This window comes from Nyctibius grandis, chromosome 6, assembly GCF_013368605.1.
Source record: "Nyctibius grandis isolate bNycGra1 chromosome 6, bNycGra1.pri, whole genome shotgun sequence".
Taxonomy (NCBI): domain Eukaryota; kingdom Metazoa; phylum Chordata; class Aves; order Nyctibiiformes; family Nyctibiidae; genus Nyctibius; species Nyctibius grandis.
The window spans coordinates 30,701,787-30,720,038 of NC_090663.1; the positions used below are offsets into that span (position 1 = coordinate 30,701,787).

Below are 18,252 nucleotides of genomic sequence, written 5' to 3' on the forward strand. Positions count from 1 at the left end.
AAATTGCAGGAAGCTGGAAAAATTGACACATTTTGAGAGAAATAGGGGTGTGAACGCACAGACTTGACAGGTCTGAGGGGGCACAGAACAAAAATAGGACTTGGGAGCAGGCTGCAGACATGTATCTGTCCATATACGTAGTTTTATCCTATGGGCATGTTTATGTTGTACAAGAAGATTGAAGTTTGCTCCCAAATTTTCAGATTGTGCTTTAAGATTTTAATTTAATAGTTTTAAATACTATTTAAAAATATTGCTTTTTTTGTAGCAGTAACCTGTGTGTCAGAAATGTTTAAGCAGAGAAGTCAAATTCTTTTTATAAGGCAGCCTGCACTCAGTTCAGGTCACCTTCCACAGAAGTTCTTGTAATGTAGACATTGCAAAGATCAAGTAGATAGGTAATTAAATGCACAAAAACAAATGCAATGCTCCTTTTCTCCTAACATACAGAGTGCTGGTTATGTTAAAAAACAAACACAGAAATAAAAAATGAGACTAAGACATTGAAACTGATCTCTCTGTTTAACCCCAGGACCTCAAAGTGAAGGATGCCTAAGGCAGGGAAAACCGAGTTATTTTGCTGACACTGTCACCATATTTCACCAATCTGCACCAGAGCTAAAACTTTTCAAAACCAAAGATGATTAATTTAGGTGCTGTGCTCCAAAGCATGGTTGCACCTTTGCTAGTCTCAAGCCAGCACGTCCTTGTGGTGCCCTGTGGAGATGCGTTAAATTCGCAGCTCAGTTTGGCTCCAGTTTGGGAGGTTCTTGTGCGTGCTAAAGGTCCTCAGACTATCCCAGGAAGTTTGCTGGGCAACTGTAGGTTAGCATGTAATGGTTTATTAAGCCATATATTTTGTAAATGTATTTCACTTACCGATGTTAAAAACAAGGGCTTAGACTTCTACCTTGAAACTATCGATTGGGTAATAAAGACAATTGTTTCTAATGACACCCTGGAGCCTGTTCAACCACAGGGAGTCATGTTAGGGTAAGTATCACCAGGCGCTGCCCTAGTTCGGCGAAGCTGGGATAGTCTGGCCAGGGGATCCCGGTGGTCAGAGCCAGCGCAGGCAGCCCATCACACACTTCATGTGGTGGCACGTTGAAACTGCTCTCCTCTTCTCCCAGGTGTGAAGGGGAGGAAAATTAAATCTATAGAAATTTCCAGTAGACACAGATACTGCCTAGGTACCCCAGGAGAGAGCTCTTTCCTTTGGATTCAGCGTTCAGGTGGGGTCGCAGAAGTCCCAGGTGACAACTGGGACTTTATAAGGATTTATACAAAATAAAACCCGTTCGGGGTCGCTCCTGGAGCCCTGCGTGGCGGTTCCCCACGGGCGGGGCGGGGATGCCACCTCCAGCTCCGGCTCCAGCTCCGGCTCCCAGGCCGGGGGCCACGGGGCGGTCGAGCGAGCGGGGCGCACCCAGGTGCGCCGGGCCGCGCCCGGGCAGGCGGAGCCGCCGCCGCCCGCCCGCGACGCTGCGCAGCCCGCGGAGGGGGGAGCCCGCAGCCATGGGGCACCCAGAGGCGCTGCCCGCCTGCCCGCCCTGCTGCACAGGTCAGTGCTTGCGCGGGCGCGGAGGGGGAGCCGGGAGGCACTGCGCTGTGCGGCGGGGTGGTGGGTGCGCGGCGCTGGGTGTAGGGCGCGCTGGGGACGCGGCGCTGCGCGGAAGGTGCGCGGAGCTGCGCGGGGGGTGCGCGGTGCTGGGAACGCGGCGGTGCGCGGGGCATGCGGCAGTGCGCGGGGCGTGCGCGGCGGTGGGCGGAGGTGAGGGTGCGGGATGTACGCGGCGCCGGGCGCCGCTCCCGTAGCCCCCCGCGCTGCACCTGCGCCCGCACCGCGGGAGCGGCTGTCGCGACACCTGTGTACGTAAGACTTGACTTCGCTGTGACGTCACGCGGGTGTTTTCCGAGGGGCGCGGCACTGCCGGCGGTGGGGGGGCGCCGGGTGGTTCTTCCCCCGTGGCTGGCTCGTGTTTAAAGCCTCTTTTCAGCGTCTTTTGTGCATTTCTGTGCTTGGGGCTGTGCCGGGAACGCATCCTCGCTGCTTCTCAGTACACCGGCTTTCGGCCCCAGTAGCAAGGCCTTGGCGAAACTGGGCTTGGTATTGCCCGGGTGACCGCGAAAGGCATTTCATGTTCCTGCCAGACGGGAGCTGACTCGTGAGCACAATAAAAATGGTAAAATTACGTGTCTAATCAAAGCAAATAGTTTTCCAGATGACTTAGGACCAGTATCTTCAGTAGCTGGATAAAAGCCAAGCTGGCTGTCACTACCGAACTGCAGGGTATGTTAGTCCTAGGCTTTTGCAGGACCACAAAACGACAGCAAGTTAAACTCGCTACAAGGAGCATGTAGTACCGGGCTGGCTGATCTATCCAGCTCAGACAGAGAATATTTAGGTGTTTGAGAAAACATTTTTGGGTTTAGCTGAATCGTAAAAACACTTTTGAAGTTACAACAGTGGCTGCCTGAACTCAGACTGGTTTCCTGTTGCTATCAGCCTTGAGTCAGAGCTGGGAGAGTTTGTTTCTTCAAGGAGGGGTTCTGCTGACAGGTTCATGTTTGTTGACGTTTGGAAGTGGAAGGTGAAACTAGCTTAGCTACGGAAACTGGTTGCTGAACCAGCCAGGCGGCCTCAGAGATTTGTCACCTTCCTCAGTCCTTCCAGGTAATCTTCAGGCTGTTCACAGTGAGCAATAAAGTAATAGTAATTCCTGGATCAGCCTCTTCTTCCCAGCTCTTAGGTGGTTCTTTGATCAGGGGAGTGACATACCGCTTTACATGCAAGTGGAACAAATGACATGTTTTTTGAAACTAGAAAAAGCTTCTCAGCACAATAAACAGAGATGGCAACCATTCAAAATGACTCTTCTCATCTGGCAGATGGAACAGGTGAAAAATCCAACATCTCTGCAAAAGTGACGAAAGATGGTATTTCAGAAAGGAGAGAAACATCCTGTGGCAGTCACTGAGTGACTTACTACAGATGGCATGATTAAATTTTCATTGTTCGATGTCATAAGTCTGCTAGGGAATGGAAAACTTGAGAATCCATAGAAAAAGTAGTAGTAGTGTCATATGGAAGGGAATAAGCCTGCCATTCATCTCCAGCTAAGTGAAAGTACACTATTCACAAAAAGGGGGAGAAGAGTGTTATTTTCTTCAATGTAGAAACCCAACACATTGATAGAAAGCTGCCTCTTTCCATTGCAGGTAGCTAACAGACCATACTTATCAGGAGCTTTTGTCTTGATGCTTTCTAATAATTAAAGGCAAGAAATGTTGCTGCTTCTCACATAAAGCCTGTAGTATCTGAGTGGTGGTGGTACAACTGCCACCAGTCCAGTTTAGCATCATTATAAGGTATTGAGAGCTAAGGGATTTCATTCATTGGCAACCTCTCCACTTTTTTGCCTTGCCCTGATGTATGTTAGCTAAGAGACATATTTATGCTTAAAGGACTTTTCTTTCATGATTTAATCTTCAATAATTATGTCAAAACCTAAGTATATGCAAAATTTTATTCTTCTAAGATTACGCTAATACTTTAGGATCTTAAAGTACTTTCAGATACCAATGCAAATCCCCATTCTTTTTCATTATTGCAACTTCTAGTGATGATAAGATGGCAGAATACTATCTATCCTACATACTATGCAAAAGTAATTTCATGTAGATACATGTTCTTTAAGATTTTAATCTTCAGCTGTAGGTTACGGACATACCCATCTTGTGGGACCATTTTTATGAAGTCTGGCATAGCAATACAAAACAACTCCTGTTATGTAGAAACTCTCTTGGCAAACAAGGAAATGTGATTGCACAGCCTGAAAAAACAAATTATAACTTCCTGTAGTATGTTTGTTGTACAGGATGGCACAGGAAAACTGGGAGCAGATACTCCTTGTAGTTCCTTACTTGTAAAGGGTGGTATCTCCCAGTGTTAATATCAGCATTGTCAGCTGCACATGAAGATATGCTGTCAAGTTTCATAACTTTTTTAATACTTTTGATATTTTACATGTTCCTTCCTGAACAGTATTAGGTGAATTATCCAAGGCTCCTTATCGTTAATTGTGCAGTGAAGCACTTTTGACAGAACATTAATATTTCCAGAGCTTAGATATGAACAGACACAGAGACACACCCTTTTCTGCCAAGTCTCCAAGTGTTTTTTTCAGTTGGGGAAAAAAAACCCAGCTGAGTGTATTACTGATGGTGCCACTCAGCAGGATGAATCCTTCATGTGTCATTTTAATTACAGGGGAAACATGGAAAGCAAAATTATTTGTTGTATCCAATGCTTTATATGAACCACAGTGGACTGAGCTTTTGTACTTCTGCATCAGCTGTTTCATATTTTAGTATGTCTTTGCAATAAAACCTTTCTTTCCAAAAAGGTTGTCCTTAAAAGCTATTCCAGTTTAGGTTCTCTGATCCACGCTGTTGGTGTGGTGCAGTCTGCCGTGAGAAACTCTGAAATGTCAGCTTAGACTACTGTAAGCCCTGTTGCAGCGTTGCTGCCTGTCCCCTGCTTCCCCATGCAAAATAACAACTCCTTTTGTTCTTGGAAATGCAATACCTCTTCTTCCTTTAAAAAACACATCTAGGCTGATGGTAGTGACGTCGTTCCTGTCATCGTAGTGATGCTGATAAGGCTTGACCGGCAGAGAGTGTGAAGCTTCAGTCTTAGCTCAGGATCACCCAGCTCTGCAGCTGGGTTGCAGGGATAGCCAGGGGGACCCATCCTTGCGGGCTGTGGTCTTCCTCCAGCCAGGAGTTGTTGGGGTTAGATGAAAATTGCTGTGAGGTGTAATGAGGCCTCTACCTCAAAATTTTGAGTGGTTAAAGAAGATCTGGCTCACACAGTCACTGAACAATTTAAATAAAAAATACTAGTGCCCATATGCAGCAAGAGTTTGCTCCCTGTATAGGTTTTCCTTCTCTTTTTTTGTTTGTTGTTTCCAAATCTCAGCTACAAATGTAAAAGCAGAAGCCTGGAATAACAGCAGGCTTACTCTAGCAGGCAAAGTCTGAAATCATGGATTTGGCTATATGTTTGTGTTTTGGGGATGTGCTTTCTGCACAACACAAAAGGACCCTTTCTTCTTGAGACTTCAGGTTAGCTTTTAGTATTTTAAGTCGAATTTTACATCGAAGGTAATATTTTATTGTTGCATTTCCTGGTATTGCCCTAATTACTTGACTGAGCTAATGTAGTGCAAAATATATGTACAAAATAACGTATGCACCTGTGAATTATAGGGGTGGGTAATGACCTGGGACAGCATTGTGTATGTTATGTGGATTTTGTGAGTTATTTGCACAGTCAGAAATGGTAAGTGCTCTGGGAAGACATGGAAAGGAGTGAGCACAGCAAGGACGGGGCTCCTCCAGAGCTGTGCCTGGTTCATGAATCACTTGTCCTCCTTTTTCTGCTCCCAGGTGCTGTGCTCTCTTTTGCTTGCCATGACTCCTGCCAAGCCTGGTGCCAGATCATCAACGTGTCTGAATCGCGCTCTCCTCTCCTCGCCTCTATGGACGAGACTATCAATGAAACGTACCAGAGCATTTCCACACCTGCTGGAAGCAAATATCGCCTCTACGTTGGCTTGGCTTTGGCAATAGGTTCCAGTATCTTTATTGGTTCTAGTTTCATACTGAAGAAGAAAGGACTTTTGAAACTGGCAGACAAAGGAGTCCCCCGAGCTGGTAAGCAGTGGTGCCTGCCTTGCTCCTGCTGGGGACACAAATGCCCCTGTTATAAAATCAAGGTTTGAGTCACAGATCACACATTTAAAACTGTCATAGTTGAAACCCGTTGTACTTTAGTGGTGATCAGAAGTCCTGTCTTGGCTAGGGATGGAGATACAGTATTATTTCTCTGTATGTGATTAAAGGGACTGGGATTTCAGAATTCCTAGGGCTATGGGGGCAGCGGTGGGTATTAAATCTAGTGTGCTGGTGATATTTCCTCCCTGACAGCAGTTAGATACAAAATAAAATTCTCCATTCATCTTACCCTTCAAAATGCCTTTCTCTCTCTTTTTTCCATCTTTTTTTCCCCCGCGTTTCAGACAGAAAGTCTTAAGATGGTAACTAAGTTTAGTTTGTTTTTTTTTTTAAAAAAAGAAAATACGAGCTGTATAAAGGATACTTATTACAAAAGGTTCTACAGTTAGCACAACTATTCTTTCATCAAAGTCAACAGATGAAGAGCTAGAAAAAGACCCATTGGACTAATCTCATAATTCCCTTTGTATGGATTTAAAAATATAGCATTAGCAGTTTTTCTTTTGTTTGTTGTGTTTATTGCAATATACTGTTCCAGATAATTTGGTTATCTGAAAAAAACTGTGCTACTGAATATTCAATATACTTATATTTTATGTCAAAAAAAATTAATGCATGCAGTGGCATTTTTCTTTCTAATTTCTCTCAATTTAAAGTATAAGCGGAGTGAAACTGCAGCTGGCTATGTATGAATATATTGGATCTGACCTGGGAACGCACTTTGAAGCATTTCTTAAGCTCATCAGCAATCTTCATGGATGTTTTACTTTTGCTTGGAACTTTCCCTTTAGTTAAATATAATTTTTCAGGAGTCCAAGTCATAAAGCAGTAAAGCGATTAATAAAAATGTCAGTCAAAATTAGACGAAATAGTCTTCGTGTTGCATCCAGATAACATGCTCTTTCAGTACTTTGTAGGACTAGATGCAAATGTGAAGCTGTAGTTTTGTTTATTATAATAAGGTGATCTTTTTTTTTTAAGATGAGATTATTTTTTCCGCTTTCAGGACAAGGTGGATATTCTTATTTGAAGGAATGGCTTTGGTGGGCTGGATTGCTTTCAAGTAAGTCACTCTTTCCTCTCAACCTATATGTAAATGCTACATAAAGCAGATTGTTTTCAGTAGACTTATTCCCTATTTTTCACTCCCTTCATTTAAAAGAAATGTCTTTGCAATCACATTTATGACAGAAGCCGTTCTGATATCTCATCTCTCAAATATTGTGTTTGCTTCTTGGAGCTCTTGGCAGAATAACAACCTTTTCTTTAATGTCCAGTCAAAAGCAATGGGATTGAATCTGTCCACCTTCTAGGAGTACTTAGGGGAAAAGCATTTAACTTTCTTCAGCCTTTATTATGTCCAGGGGAGGTTAGATAATTTTGAAAGAAAAATTTGCATACATAGTGTAGAAAGAAGATTTTGGTTTATATTTGCTATCGTACAAAATATCTATAGCTGTATACCTTTTATTGCCTCCCTTCAACCTGATCAAAATGCTCTTTCTTCTGCAGTGGGATTAGGAGAAGCTGCGAACTTTGCTGCCTATGCCTTTGCACCTGCAACCTTAGTTACCCCCCTGGGTGCACTGAGCGTTCTCATAAGGTTAGTACAAACTGGAAGCAAACCTTGACAAATGAACCATTCGCTGCGTGAGGAAAAAACAGTATCTTTGGCTGAAAGTAGAGAATTTTAATAAGAAAACAGAAAAGCAAAATATTGACAAAAAATGCTTTTTGTTCCTTGGTGGAAAGATCCCTTGCTTATTTAGAACTGAATTTTCTGGGTAGAGGGAATGAGAAGTCTTGTTCCAAAGACTAATATATGCTTTCCCAACAACCTTCCACCTATATTATAAAGTATTTCTTATCAGCGTATACCAGGTATACTGCTGATGCACAGTGGTAGAAGGCTGTAATTCATCTCTTCCTAGAGAACTGAAGCATTCTTAAAAAGTCTTACCCTGTTCTTCAGTTGTGACAAAACTTTGAAAGAAAATACAGTGTTCCCCCATTAAATGTTTTCAAAAACAATTCTTTTTATAGGAGAATAATTTCATGTTAAGGCACACTTTGTAAGCATTTTAAGTTTGTTTAGTCTTTTCCAAGTCCTTCTGGAAAGAAGACAAAGAAAATTTTAGCTTTTTTAATATCCACAGTTAAGATTTGTCGTTCTTTTGAAATATGAATGCCCTTCAAACACTCGTTATTTCCTATGTATGAAAAACCAAATCATTTACAAGTACTTAAGCACATCTATTAATATGGCTATCACAGAAGCAGAAAAGACATGGATTATGCTTACAACAAATTTCTGGGAAATAATTTTTTAGCAAAAGTGGAATTATTGTGTTTTAAGTGCAAAACTCTTATTTGTAAGACCTGAGTATACTACATGAAACATTGTGTTTAAAACCAACCTGGGTTATGTATCTTTTCTTTTTTTTAAAAGATGTTTGCAGTAATCTAACTGCTAAAAAATGCATCTGTTCTGTCATAGCAAAACCAGTGTAACTCTGTTACCTACAGATGTGCTGGGATCAACGTGTAGGTAGATGCAGACTAACTGGCTGCCTGGCTGCTGCTTCTCAAAACAGCCTGAGCTTTAACACCCTCTCCTTTGATGTGGATAGCAATCTTTCCAATTTCCATGAAACAGAGGTCGTGAGAACTTCGTGTCAGTGAGCTCGTTACCCTTGTGTAAAAAAAATAGGTGTAATTTGAACAGTGGGTTGAAGAACGATTTGTGAGTGTACCCACACACCGTTAAGCCTGTTCCTGTGCCTAAGGCTGTGCTTTAGCTGACTAATCATGTGCCCTGTTGGTGGCCTCATTTGGGCCATATTATTATCCTTAGGTTAAATCTTGAACCCCTTGGAGAGCCTGGGGTCAGTCTTCTTTGAAGGGGGAGACGTGCCTTCTCTGTGTTTTTGGGGGAGTCCTGGCAAGCCATCCAGAAACTTTGCCTGGGTGGGAGAGCCTGGGAAGGGATGAGGAGGAACAGTTCCCAAAACTTGTATGCGTTGGTTCTGATGGCAAATGAAGTGCTTTAAACTATTTTTGGAAAAAAATGACAGCTCATGTAGTCAATCTACAGGTGTGTGAGAGTGCACACCCCTGACCCAGGCAATCAGTGATAAGAAGTTCCTTGAGCAATTCAGGCCCTTTACAACCTGGAGGGGAGGGATCAGGGTTGCTAACCCTGCTAAAACCTGCCCTGATCTTCTTACTCCTGACCAGCCTTCCTGCAAAACTCCTTAAAATTTGTTTGTTTCAGGCTGTTTTCCCATATATCCAAATTCAAAAGAGATTTTGAATTACTATCATGTTACACAGAAAGATTTTGAATGTCTCACATGGCTGGTGAAGCTGAACCTTTTATTTATATTTTGCCAAACAGTGCTATATTGTCATCCTATTTTTTAAATGAGAAGCTGAATATTCTTGGAAAGCTAGGCTGTGTACTGAGCATTTTGGGGTCAACGGTCATGGTTATTCACGCCCCTGAGGAGGAGGAGGTCACCTCACTAGATGAGATGGAAAGAAAGCTGCAAGATCCAGGTCTGTATACAGTTGCAATGAACTTGTGCTGCAGTTCATAGAGAAGTGTTCAGGACACTGAATAACTTCTAGCATGTACTTGGACATAGTCTGGTATTTTCTCTCACGCGCATTACTCTTCTTCCCTTTCCACTTTCTTACAGTGTTTGTTACATTTGCTGTTCTCCTAACAGTTGTTGCCCTCACGCTGATTTTTGTCGTGGCTCCAAGGAGAGGTCGGACAAATATCCTGATCTACATTTTAATTTGCTCTCTCATTGGTGCCTTCTCTGTCTCATCCGTGAAAGGCCTGGGCATTGCCATTAAGCAAATGCTAGAGCAGAAGCCAGTTTATCGACGTCCATTGGTTTACGTTTTGGTGGGCATCTTAGTGCTCTCAGTCAGCACTCAGATCAACTATCTCAACAAAGCGTTGGACATGTTCAATACATCTCTAGTGACACCTATTTATTACGTGTGTTTCACCACGACGGTTGTGACATGCTCCATCATCCTGTTCAAGGAGTGGAGTAGTATGGACCTGGGTGATATCTTTGGAACCCTGAGTGGATTTTGCAGTATCATCATAGGCATTTTTCTATTGCACGCTTTCAAAAATACTAATATCACCTGGAGTCAGTTAATGTCTGCTATTGCCAAAGAACCATCATTACCACACCGTGAATACGAAACCTGTCACACTTTACTGGAGAGCATGGAAGACCCAGCTTTGACATATGAGGAGGACAACATTTTATTCAGTCAATGAAACTCTCAAGCCTTGTTCATCATCGAAGAATCATGAATTGCAGACTCAGCCCACCTGTGTCTACCAGAATGCTCTTCTTTTCTGCAATCCTCTGGAAAACTGTCTGTAAGGCCAATTAAGTGTGCCAGCTGTTGGTAGTAATGAATAAAAATGTTCAATAATTAACAAGACAGACAGAAACCTGATGGTGATTGTATGTTAGGCAATGAACAACCTTATCCTTTTTTTTTGTGCAGCATCTCCTATTGGAGAATTTTAGCAGAAACGAATGGTCTTGTAAGCTATGTTTACAAGTGCAATTTTCCTATTGTGGTAAAAGATGATCCTTGCTGAAGTGACAAGCACTCTGCTATTATCTTAGTGACGGCCTTAATATTTCAGGCTTTCTTTATATTTTTATAATTTATTGCCAAGCAAACTTGTAGATAGTCTAGCTGAAGGATATTCATTGGAGATATAATATGAAGAAAATATTGTTTAATGCTTTTAGCCTGTAATATAAAATTTTATGCAAGCTTTTTTTTTTCATTTTTGGTAACATACCAATGAATCTTTAATAGAAGTCACAAGAAAAATTTATGAAATGTAGTTCTTGGTAACCATTCTCCTTCAAAATCAGTTTTTTAACAGCAAAGTCTTAACTCTTCTACCTTGGGAGTCCTGATTGGCTTGCAAATCCCTGGATGTGCATGTACCTTTTTATTTTAAAACTATGACCAAGTTACATTTTAAGAAAAAGCAAATTCATTAGAGGCCTGAACACAGTTGTTGTTGGCTTAAAAAAATTACATAAGGTAAAATAATAAATTATTCAAAGGCAGAAGAAAACCAGAATGTGCATTTAAGAATTTCCACTCTGTTTTATACCACTTTGAGGCTTAAGAAGGGGCTTAACTTATTTCGTACTTTTTCCTGATATTGCCATCTATTCATCAAAACCTTGTTTAAGCTTTCAGAACTTTTTTTCGTTTTCCAGAAAGGTATCATTGATTCTTGATAGCAAAACAGTCCTGTTATTTTATATTCCATTATAAAAGCAAAATTCATTTTCCAATCCATGCGCTATTTCTAAAAATATTAGGTAAAGGAAGGGCTGTAAACAAGGTTTGAGAAATATCAAAACATCTTTTGTTTTAGTTTGGCCTTTTCATGTTTTCTAAAAATGAATATTCACCTCTGTTAGATGTTTTAGCTATTAATCTACCGTAAACCTTGAAGATTAGTATCCGTACTACAGTATGCTCCTCAGTTGTGGTCACTGATCGTTATCTCACAAAAACAGCTTGCACAGTCCATGGTTACTCATTACAATCCGCTTTGTTTCCACTTTGTGAGCAAGAAAGTAGCTTCAGCAATCAATCAGATGTGTGGGTCACGATGAGCTCATCAGAAAGGTAGTATTTCCAATTTGGGGGTTTTTAAGTGTGAGTCCAGAACCTTTGCCAGAGGATGCTAGCATTTCAGCAATTAAAAACTGATTTTAATCAGCTGAGATTTATATGCCAAGCAGAACCTCCTTATAAAGCAGGCTGTGTATTCTCTAACGTGCAAAGAGTGTAGTAAAAGAGGACACTTTGGATGGATAGTGAATTGTTCCATGAAAGAAAGCTTATAATTTAGCTGTAAGAACAAAAGTGTTGGTACTGATATTTCATATGTGTTTGTGTTGTGCAAAGTTTAAATACTTCCCTCATGAAAGACATTCATGAAACATTTCTCTTGTTAATGATTTTAATGGTGCTTTAGAAGCTATCAAAACCTAGAAAGTAACACTAGGGATACGAGCTTGAAGTTATTTTTAAATTACAAGCACCCTTTTTTTCACTTGACTGGGTTTGTAGTTGACATACCTACAGGAAGAGGTAGACATTGTATCAATCACACCTTATTTCTAAACCCTCATTTTTACCATGAAGAGTGTATCTGAAAAATGTGATACTGAAAAGTGTGTCCAGTTCTTCTGCTCACAGTGCTTTATAAAATATTACAGGTAATCTTGCCAATGTAAAGAGAAACACAGAAGATGTCATTAGGCAATGGGTATTCAGGTTATCACCTGTGATTACCTAATTTGGGAAGTACATTCAGTAGTGCAGGAGGTGGCAGCAGTGTTACCCCAGCAAAATTTTCACAAAAAAATGTACTTGCCTTGAAAATATAATGACAATGTATGCAGCTTTGGAATATTTTTCAGCTTCTGAAGTGATGAGACTTGCAGCAATTTTTTGTTGTTAAAATGCATGTGTTAAAAAAGCTTCAAAGAAAAAAATATATAAACAGAGTTTCGTTACTTCTTAGGTAATGTAGAGAATACTTCGGCTTTATCGGCCAGATTCAAGGTACAGAATCTTTATAGTTAAAAATAGATAATGCAAAGACTTAAAGACAGTGTTTTCTTTATAGTTTGCCTTTTAAGAAAAACTTGCATTGCTTTTCACTGTGAATTACTCGTACAATTCAAAGAATAACTGAAGAAAATATTGACCCTAAAAAAGAGAAAAAGAAATCCTTTTACATAGCTGGTGGCCCCTCTATTTGCTTATACAGTCATCACTGTGGTGTGACCAAATGGGTTATTTGTCAAAAAAGCAACAAGTCCGATTCTTGAATGGATGTGTGTTGGCGTTTTTAAAGATAGGTAGGAATATTTTCTTTGATGAAGCTCTGGACTCTTTTTATACCAAGTCTAGGCTCTTTTTATACTAAATCGTGTCAGTCAATTAACTTGTACCTAGCAAGAATTCTGTATTTCCTACAGGACCTGCGTATCTGCTTTTATACTAGGAAAATAATGTTATTTTTCTTACAATATCAGAAAACCAAAGTTAATGCTTTTTTCATGGTGTACAGGAAGTCTGTAATGTTGAGGTAAATTATTGATTATCTTTTTGTATAAAAAGCATTTGCTATAAGAGATGTTATTTTTGAAAATGTTTATATTTAGTAATTAATTTTAATTTTTAGTGAAATTATGCTAATATGTCTCTTGTAATAAATTATTCATGGATTATGTACTAAATGATCTGTGTTTTGTAAACAAGGGATAAACTGGAATGTAACTCATATTTCTGGTGAGCATTTAAACACTATCTATCTGATAGATCCAAAGCAAATAATCTTGGTTTTAGCAGCTGGTCCTATGCACACAGAAGTGGATTTTAGATGAAGAAGGTCTGGCTGATGTCCTTGCAGTTTTTTGTGCATCGGACCTGATCATGACCTTCTTTTAGTAGCTTTGACTTTTACTAGTTTTTCTGACAGGAAAGAAAATTTCCTACTCCCCTGGAAAAGCCACATGTGAAACTACTATATATTCACCTTGAGCTAAAAAGTCTGTAGTGTTATGATGGAACTGGAGGGAAGAGTATGGGGAGATAAAAAGGTTTTAGCTCTTCTTACAGAATTACTGAATTTGACCAGATGTGTTATTTTTACCCTGGTGTTCTGTAGAAATCATCAGCAAGGAACATTTAATACTGATGTTTAGTAGTCAAAAGACATGGATTTTGAGGGACAAAAATAGCAGGCAAGTGAAAAATGCCTTACCTTCTAAACTAGGGAAGAAAACCCAAAGCTGATCTATTAGTGTCCTGGTTTGGCCCAAACCAGGCCAATTAGTCTTAGAGAAACCAAGGTCACTGCTAAATTCCTCACTGCTTACGAGTGAAGAGCCAAAGGGGGGGTCACACCTGCAGGGAGGAGCAGACAGGGCAGGTGACCCAAGATTGACCAACGAGGTATTCCATCCCATACATGTCATTCTCACTTTCCTATTTATCACTAACCCACTGCCTCCTGGAGGTGGGGCCCAGGAGGGAGGGGCCCTCCTGTCTCCCACTGATTGGTACCAGCTTTGCCAATTCTCCAGTTAAAAGCCTGCAGGTGTGATGGCAGGGGGAGCTACTGCATTTTCCCCTCTGCCCATGCTGGGGGAGCAACTTTGCCTGAGGAGGATTTCCAAGCTCTCGATCTTGGTTTTGTATATATTTGTATATATTTGATTATTTCTATTATTATTGTTATACTCTCTTTCATTACTATAGTTTATTAAAACTGTTTTAACTTTCCAACCCGTAAGTCTCTCTCCCTTTTCCCTTTCCCTTAGGGTGGGGGGGGAGAGGGTTAACAGAGAGCGTCTGCCACTGGGTTAATAGCTGGCCCAGCTTTAAACCGTGACAATTAGGAATCTCTTTTCTCATGGACAGTCTCAGTGGAGAGTATTTCAGTGAGTTGTCAGGTTTTCCAGGCAGTGAAATGAAGGATATTATCTAAAGTAATTTGAAGTGTTTTGGAAAGTAGAGGGAATGGTTAAGAACTAGAACAAAGAAAACCTCAGAAGCAATACATTGCTAATGAAATTATGGCTTTTAAATGCTAATGCAAGACAAATCTCGGCAGCTACTCATTACTACCGTACCTCAGGACAAATTAATGGACAATTAAATTCATTACATAGCTGTGCTGATTAAATGTCAGTAGGTCAAGAAGTCTTGGATAGGTTAAATAATCTGCAGGGAATTTGGAAAGAAGTACATAGGTTATTAGTTTCTACAGAAACCTGTTCTACCATCTTCCTTTACCTGCATTCCCAGACACACTTAAAACAGCCATGCTATAAAAAATTTTCATCCCCAAGAGTACTGATACAAAACTTCAACCTTTTTACTCATCACAGTTGCATCCTGGAGCTGTATGAGGTATTATATGCTCCTAGCAAACACCATTCTCTTACTGTTTAAATTCCAGCCAAACAAAACTGGCAAGTGTGTTAGAAAATACCTTTAAGCAGCGTGGGTTTCCCGTAGCTGACTCGTTTCTGGTGGGTTTTAAAGTGGTGCTGAGGTTCAGGACAGGATGGGGAGGCTGCGTGAGGGGGGAGCAGTGTTTGATCATGTGCGTTAGTGTGTCTGCACGGCCTCCCTGTTTGTGCAACTTTATAGAGGGGGTAAAAAAGTTGGTCTGAAAACCAAATGGCACTGGGGATAAACATCACCAGACTCGTACACACAAGTAATTGATCTCCATTGCTCGTCAGGAATAATTTTGACGAGGGAAGTAATTTCATTTTCTGACAATACATTCCAGTTTGTCAACAGTGGAGCTTTTTTTTATAGAGAAGAGATATATCCTAAGCAGCTAGCACACAGAGGCTGGGAATTCTGCCCTTTTTTCCATAATACTGACTTGCTGCAAGTTTTCTGATGTTTAGTCAGGAAGCATCAACTGAATTTTTACAAATGCTGAGCACTCATATAGCCTTTGACTAGACATTCGCTGTATGAGGATGGTGTAGTGTCTCCTTCTAACCCTTACTGCTCTTCTAGGTCTCTCTTTAATCACACAAAAGTTTTAAAAAAAAAACAGCTAACATATCCGTTTGCCCACATGTGCCTCTTTATGGTCAGTGACATGCATGGCATTCGGTGTTCACCTGTGTAAGTACTTTCATTTTTGCCTGTCTGAATAGGGTTAGAGTTTGAGCTGAGCTCAGAGACACCACGAGGACTAAGGTGGCCTACTTAGACTTTATTTATGGGTGTAGCTGTTCTGGTAAGTAAATACACTGTAGATAACCTGACCTTTGTCCTGTGGACCTTTCTTGTTGCTGATTAAACACTGGTTTCACTGACTTTTAAGCATGTTCTAGGGCTTTTTCATTTATTTCCTGTCAGCCTGATGGTAGCAGCTGTTAAATTTATCTGTGTCAAAGCATTAATAACAGCCTACTCACAATTTTCCCAAAGCAGCCTACAGAAAGATTACATTGAGATGTTGAAGCCTGGTAGGCAAGCATTATTGGCTCTGTGTATTAGACCAACATGTTTCAAGGGTGGATGCATATTCAAGATGGGACAGCTCAGTGAAACGGCCATGAGTAGGGTGCTTTGTGTACATAAACCTAATGGAGCTGCTCTTTACTGCACGGTACTGTAGTGTATTACATATTAACTTGCAGTAATAAATGTGGCAAAACCAGTTTCACAAGAGCTATTAAGAAAGATGCCTTATACATTATTCAAAGTCCCCACGTACTTTTATACTGCAGAGAGTTTGAATTTCGCATTTGTAGTGCATTATGTGCTGTAAAGCCTTGTACTCCTGTGCTCTGGGTGTAAAGTTGTGGTGGGCTCAATGTGTGGTACTCTGTTGTATAGATATGTATTTAGTCGTAGGTCTGATAAGGATCTGAATGTTCATAAATGAGTCTACTATAAAAGTAAACAGTGACATCAGTTGGTGGCAATTCTTCTAGTAGATTATATGAAATGATAGGGATATCATGCTTCACTTGCAGCAGAAATGCTTTAGAAGTGTGCTTGAAGGTACTCTCAAGTGTTCAAACAATAGGATGAACAACTTCCTTTCCCAAGGGATGATAACTGGCAAAATACTATTGCAGTAAAGGTGAGTGATTAATGTCAGGAATGGATGTGACCCGAAGATGCCATCATCTGGAAATTCAGAACTTGGGTTGGTTGATACATTTTATTCTATTGGTGCAGTTATTTTTTAAATTTGGAAAGGAAAAATTAAGTTGTGCAGAACTCAGTCATTCTTGAGCTAGTGGGTTTTAAGTATTTTGTCTAAAAAGTGCTATAAAATGAAATATTATTATGTATTTACCTATAAATAATGCACAATGCAATCACATATTTTTCACAGAATCACAGAATGTTAGGGATTGGAAGGAACCTCGAAAGATCATCTAGTCCAATCCACCTGCCGGGGCAGGATTACCTAGACCATATCACACAGGAACGCGTCCAGGCGGGTTTTGAATGTCTCCAGAGAAGGAGACTCCACAACCTCTCTGGGCAGCCTGTTCCAGTGTTCAGTCACCCTCACCGTAAAGAAGTTTTTCCTCATATTTATGTGGAACCTCCTGTGTTCCAGCTTGCACCCATTGCCCCTTGTCCTGTCAAGGGATGTCACTGAGAAGAGCCTGGCTCCATCCTCATGACACTTGCCCTTTACATATTTAGAAACATTAATGAGGTCACCCCTCAGTCTCCTCTTCTCCAAGCTAAAGAGACCCAGCTCCCTCAGCCTCTCCTCATAAGGGAGATGTTCCACCCCCTTAATCATCTTCGTGGCTCTGCGACGACGATTTTTAAGAACTTATTATTTGTAATGGTCTGAGACTCTCTTCTGTATTAAACAATCAACTTTATCTGTCCTTTCTTTTCTATAATATATTTGTATGAACCAAAATTACAATTCAAAATTAAAAGTGAATAGTAACAAGTACAGTTACAGTCATTGTCTGTGTCAGGTATTGCAGGATCCATCTGAGCTAGACTAATTTAAAGCACTTTGTTTTACTGCCAGGTTCCATTAACTTGTCCATTAACCATTCTGGGCATTTGCAAGGGGAGGACTAAGGCAGCAGCGGGCGAGGAGTGGGAGATAATACTGGAAAATTCCAGTACTGGAATTTGGAGGTTTGGATAAGATAATCCTTACCCTCCTTCTTTTACACAGAATTGGTAGAGAAGGTGCCTTGACCTGCGATGCAAGTTTAAAATGCTTCATGGATGCTCAGTCTTTCCAGCTGCTCAGATGTGACTTGGGAGCTGCTAAGTGATGACTGCTCCCTTTGCCTACCTTTATCCACAGCAGCGGGTATGGGCACACGCGTGGGTGCTGCTCCAGCAGTTTGTAGTTAGTTTGCTGTCCCTTTCTGAAACACTGCTCCGTTCCTTCAGTGCTGGATGCTTTGCAGCAAAAGGGCTTGCCTTTAAACCTGACCTAGCTAGAGCTTTATCAGAGGTTCTTCCATCATTTTTGCTGCTGCCAGTCAGCATTCCCCAGTGCATGAGTCATATTCAGTACCGAATAATTTAATAATATTGTTTCAGGAATTAGTGTAGCTCTGGAAAAAAGAATAAATAAAAAGGCCTATAAGGTGAGTAAGCTTGGTTACTTCTTCCCAGACAGATTTTTCTCCCTAATCATGAAAACAAGCCTGAACCAGTCTCCTGAGATATCTTTCTCAAATGAGTAAAAATTAGGCCAAGTCTGAACAGCTTCTTCAATATGTAGGATGCTGGTACTGCAGTTTAAGTGGAGACTGCTGTAAAAGGCTGAGGTTTTCTGTATCAGCTACATTATTGACATGTTTAATGCTAACCTTTCAGTAAATA

At 40.8% G+C, this 18,252-nt stretch overlaps 1 protein-coding gene across 1 annotated transcript; it reads left to right on the forward strand.

The window, feature by feature from the left end:
- Positions 1-1,353: 1,353 nt before the first annotated feature.
- NIPAL1 (NIPA like domain containing 1) lies at positions 1,354-10,108 on the forward strand. The gene is given in 8 exon segments (XM_068403828.1): positions 1,354-1,377; positions 1,416-1,469; positions 1,471-1,564; positions 5,455-5,721; positions 6,809-6,865; positions 7,315-7,405; positions 9,200-9,360; positions 9,504-10,108. Coding segments are annotated over 8 exon segments (1,353 nt in total).
- Positions 10,109-18,252: the final 8,144 nt, after the last annotated feature.